At 36.4% G+C, this 5,311-nt stretch overlaps 1 protein-coding gene across 1 annotated transcript; it reads left to right on the forward strand.

Annotated features, from left to right (window-relative positions):
- Positions 1–1,361: 1,361 nt before the first annotated feature.
- Positions 1,362–4,025, forward strand: LOC109158407. The gene is made up of 2 exons (XM_019306317.1): positions 1,362–3,610; positions 3,701–4,025. Exons 1-2 carry the CDS (start codon positions 1,362–1,364, stop codon positions 4,023–4,025), a joined length of 2,574 nt encoding a protein of 857 aa, XP_019161862.1.
- Positions 4,026–5,311: the final 1,286 nt, after the last annotated feature.

Below are 5,311 nucleotides of genomic sequence, written 5' to 3' on the forward strand. Positions count from 1 at the left end.
TTTTACTTGCATTAACTGCTACTAGGTTGAAAATTTTGAACGGACTAAGTTTCTATATCTTAATTAATCTTTTCATGAAGCTGCTATTTTTATGGAAGCAGCATACTTGTAGTAGGTCTTTTCTTAAGTCTTAAATTTGAAAATTGGAATCCAAAGTTTAACTCTGCCCTAAATTATTAACCTGCTTTTGAAAAGGATTAGAAGGCTAATTTTTCTTGCTGTATCTAGACTGCAATCCTTTATTAATAAATATACTGTATTGCTTGTTTTTGTTTTGTTTTTCCCACCTTTTATGTTAGATACATATTCAGTAATGAGTCAAAAGTCAAAGAAGATAAAAGAAAATGTTATTTGAAGATCATCAGTAAATTTCTTTCTGCAGTTAGTTTTTGTTATCTTGTTAATTGTGTTTGTGATGCTCTGTTTTACCAGGTTGGTCGAAAGAGCTCTTGGACAATTTGTTGATGAGAAAAAAACTCAACAACTAAAGGATAAGAACTTACCATTAGAAGGTTGTGCTGTAGTTGCTGGGCACACTGATAAGGGTGTTTCAGCTTCTCAACAAGTCTGTTCTTTATGTATGTTGCCCATCTTTTCTTGTTTGACCATTCATTTAATCATCTCTTTCCTTGTTAATTTGTTCTCACTCAAAATTTGTTGGCTTGTGTTTAGAATTACCTTGAATCTGATTCTTCCTTTTTGTCCTTAACATTTAAAATATAATACCCAAAGGACCAAGAATATGTGTGCTTGACTTAACTTTAAATGTTGCTATAAGTTTGTAGGTTTATGAAATAGCATTCTAATAATCATTAGAATGCACCTAATGCAACACTGTCTAATATACTATCATTGTATAATTGCATGTCAGTACAAAAGGTCACAACACTGTCAGTACAAAAGGTCACAACCACCAAGCTCTTCTACGAGTGATAAGGTATGAACAATTACAATTTTTTCATTTGTTCTTTATTTGCCGGCTAAACCGCCTGTGGTACCAGAGTTTTATGACGATATGCATCATTGTTTATTTAAATCTCTTTATTTGCCGGATAAACCGCCTGTGGGTACCGGCATTTGTGTTTTCTCCGGCTAAACCGCCTGTGGGTACCGGAGGTTTATAATATGCATGATTGTTTATTTGTTGTTTATTGGCCGGCTATACCGCTTGTGGGTACCGGCACTTGTGTTTTCTCCGGCTAAACCGCCTGTGGGTACCGGAGGTTTATGAATGCATGATTGTTTATTATAAGCTTTATTTGAATGTCTCAGTGATTGTTTTTTTATTATTATTATTATTATTTTTATTTTTTAAATGAAATGTAGCATTGAAAAATATTTTAAAATAGGTGATAAATAAAATGAGTTCAAATCGTCATTGGATGTATACACGAATTAGAAATGGTCTTCTCACTGAAGAGTTTTTGGCTGGTCTTGAAACTTTCATCCAATTTGCTACTAGTCAACATAGTTGGATGGACGGGGAAAGAATTAAATGTCCATGTAATCAACGCAAGTGTCAAAACACCAAGTATTTAGATGTGCCTACCGTGAAATTTCACTTAGCAAAATATGGATTTGTGTCGGACTACTATGTTTGGCGCTTCCATGGCGAGTGCAATGTGAGTGTAGATGTTGATCGAGACGTTGGTGGCCCATCTCAAATGGCTAGTGAAGAAGCATCTAATGCTTACCACACAATGGTTATGGATGCTGCTGGTCCCGAATTTAATGTGGATGAAATAGAGGAATCGCCAAATCCCGATGCCCAAAAGTTTTATGATATGCTGAAAGCTGCAGATCAAGAGTTGTGGCCTGGGAGTAAAAAACACTCGCAGTTGTCTCTTGTAGCTCGACTTATGAGCTTGAAATCAGAGAATCACATATCAGAAAAATGTTTCAATCAATTCACTGAACTTTTGAAAGAAGTTGTTCCGGAGGATAATCTAGTTCCTGACAACTTCTACGAAACCAAAAGGCTATTACGGGGTATGGGATTGCCGGTTCAGAAGATTGATTGTTGCAAGAACAACTGCATGATATATTGGGAGTCAGATATAGATATGACAACGTGTAAGTTTTGTGCCCACCCTCGATTTAAACAAACTTCTCGTGGTGCTACAAAACGACAGAAAACTAATGTAGCATACAAAAAAATGTATTACTTTCCTTTGGTTCCTCGACTGCAGAGGTTGTATGCATCTAATGCTACAGCAAATGATATGAAGTGGCATGCAAATTCAGTTGAAGATGGAATCATGCGTCATCCCTCAGACTCGCTTGCTTGGAAGCATTTTAACAACACTTATCCTGACTTTGCATCTGAAATTCGAAATGCCAGGTTAGGTCTGTGCACCGATGGTTTTCAACCATTTGGACAGTCAGGACAACAGTACTCCTCATGGCCTGTGATACTAACAACGTACAACTTGCCTCCTTGGATGTGTATGAAGGAGGAGTATATGTTCTTGACCGTATTGGTTCCAGGTCCAAAAAATCCAAAAGAGAAGATAGATGTTTTTTTACAACCGCTTATTGTGGAGTTAAACCAATTATGGGAAGTCGGTGTTCAAACATATGATATTTCAAAGAAGCAGAATTTTCAGATGCAAGCTGCCCTTTTGTGGACAGTTAGTGATTTTCCTGCATATTCGATGTTATCCGGGTGGAGCACTGCTGGGAGGTTAGCTTGTCCATATTGCATGGACAAGTCGGATGCCTTCACCCTAAAACAAAGTGGTAAGCAATCGTGGTTTGACAATCATCGAAAATTTTTGCCACCGAATCATCCATTTCGCAGGAATAAGACCGCATTCTTTAAAAATAGAGCGGTTACAACTGAGGCACCGCCTGTTCGGTCAGGATATGATATCCTTGCAGAGATCGAGACTTTGGGCCTTAAGAAGGTCACTGAATTGGATGCAACTGAAGTTAATGGATTAATTTCCAAAACTTGCGGTTGGAAGAAGCGAAGTATCTTTTGGGATTTGCCGTATTGGAGTTCACACTTGGTACGGCATAATTTGGATGTCATGCATATAGAAAAAAATGTGTTTGATAACGTGTTCAACACAGTAATGGATGTTACTGGAAAAACAAAGGACACATATAAATCTAGAGAAGAGCTGAATGATTATTGTCAGCGGCCGGAGCTGAAGCAAGACCTTGTGACCCGAAAGTTCCCAAAAGCTTGTTACACACTTGACAAACCGGCAAGGGAAACATTGTGTGAATGGGTTAGGAATCTCAAATTTCCTGATGGTTATGCATCGAATATGAGTCGATGCGTAGATATGAAGAAGTTGAAGTTGTTTGGTATGAAAAGTCACGACTGTCATGTGTTTATGCAGAGGTTAATACCAATCGCATTTCGTGAGTTGCTCCCGCTAAATGTTTGGAAAGTTCTTACAGAGTTGAGTTTATTCTTTAAGAACCTTACTTCCACTACAATTGCAGTGGAGGAAATGACGAAGCTTGAGAATGACATACCTCTCATTCTATGTAAACTTGAACGTATATTTCCACCTAGTTTCTTCGACTCTATGGAGCATCTACCAATCCACTTAGCTTATGAAGCAAAGATTGCTGGTCCAGTTCAATATAGGTGGATGTATCCATTTGAGAGTTATAAATTTTATTAGTTTTATATGTTTCCAAACATATAATAGCATTGTCACTTATATATGTCAATTGTGTTTAGATACCCTCGAAAATTGAAAAATAATGTCAAAAATAAAGCAAAAGTCGAGGGCTCTATATCCAATGCATATTTGGTGGAAGAAGCATCATCATTCTGTTCATACTATTTTGAGGACCATGTTAGCACGAAGCACAGAAACGTGCCTCGAAATGCAAATAGTAGTGAATATGTAGGTGACGAACATGAAGAAACTCTTTCTATATTCAAGTATCCGGGTCGAGCATTTGGTAAAGCAAAAGCGAGATATATGACAGATGAAGAGTATAAAGCTGCTCAAACCTATGTGTTATTAAATTGTTCAGAAGTGGAGTCATTTATGGAGTAAGAATTCACTTCTGTTCAATTTTCTTATGCAATGTGTTATAAATATTAACCCACTTATTTTTTTTAAAGGGTTTATATTGACGAGTTAAAGAGGAGTCAACCAAACATTTCCAGTACTACCATTGATGGTAAATTGGAAAATGAATTTGCAAATTGGTTCAATGACTATGTAAGACTTGTATATATATTATGTATATTAAACTTCAAATTATTTAATAAACTTTAACACTTATATTATGTATTATACAGGCACATGATCCTTCAAATAGCATTTCAAACAAATTTATAAAGGATCTTGCAAAAGGGCCACTAAGATGCGTTAATACCTATTCAGGGTATTATGTGAATGGCTTTAAATTTCACACCATTGGTTATGGTGGAGCTAAAGAAACAATGAATAGTGGAGTTTGTATAAAAGGTACAAACTATAGTGTAGATGAAAGTGATTATTATGGTCGATTGGTAGAAATTCTACAAGTAGAGTACCTTGGTTTACCAATCAAGAGGACAATATTATTTAAGTGTGAGTGGTTTGACCCAACAAGTGTGGGCATGAAGGTTCATTCTGAGTATAAACTTGTTGAAGTTAATCATAAGCGTAGATTTAATCACTATGAACCATTCGTTCTAGCAATGCAAGCCGCTCAAGTTTATTATTGTACATACCCAAGTTTGCGTCGCGACATACTTGACTGGTGGGCTGTTTGCAAAATTAAAGCGAGATCTGAAATAGTAGTTCCTGAATCATCTACATCTACTGAAGAATCACAAATACCTGCACCATTTCAAGAGGAAACTACCGATAATCATGATCTCATGCAAATAGATGAAGATCCTTTGCGTTTAAATGACCCAAATGGTGGTGTGGTAGAATTTGATGGCGAACATGGTGACATCGAAGATGAACTTGAGTTAGAGGAAGAAATAGATGACTCAAGTGGAGGTTCAGTAATAGGAGATAGTGATAACGGTATTGATAGTTACTACATAGTTTACATAGTAAATGAACATGTTATATTTATATGTTATTTATTTTATAATATTTTATTATTACATACTAAATGGACATGTTATATTTATATGTTATTTAATTTTATAATATTTTATTTTTATTTTATTTTAGATGACACGAGGTGGTAGTAGAGCTGGACGCATAAGAGGACATGGACGCGGTGCATCGGTTACAGTTCCGAGTTCTAGCCCATCATCGTCTGCACTTCCTTCTCCTGTGGCACCTCCTCCTGCTATAGTGTCTCCAGCTATTGTGTCACCTGCTTCTATTGGTTC

The sequence above is a fragment of the Ipomoea nil genome, unplaced genomic scaffold (assembly GCF_001879475.1).
Source record: "Ipomoea nil cultivar Tokyo-kokei standard unplaced genomic scaffold, Asagao_1.1 scaffold2818, whole genome shotgun sequence".
NCBI lineage: Eukaryota > Viridiplantae > Streptophyta > Magnoliopsida > Solanales > Convolvulaceae > Ipomoea > Ipomoea nil.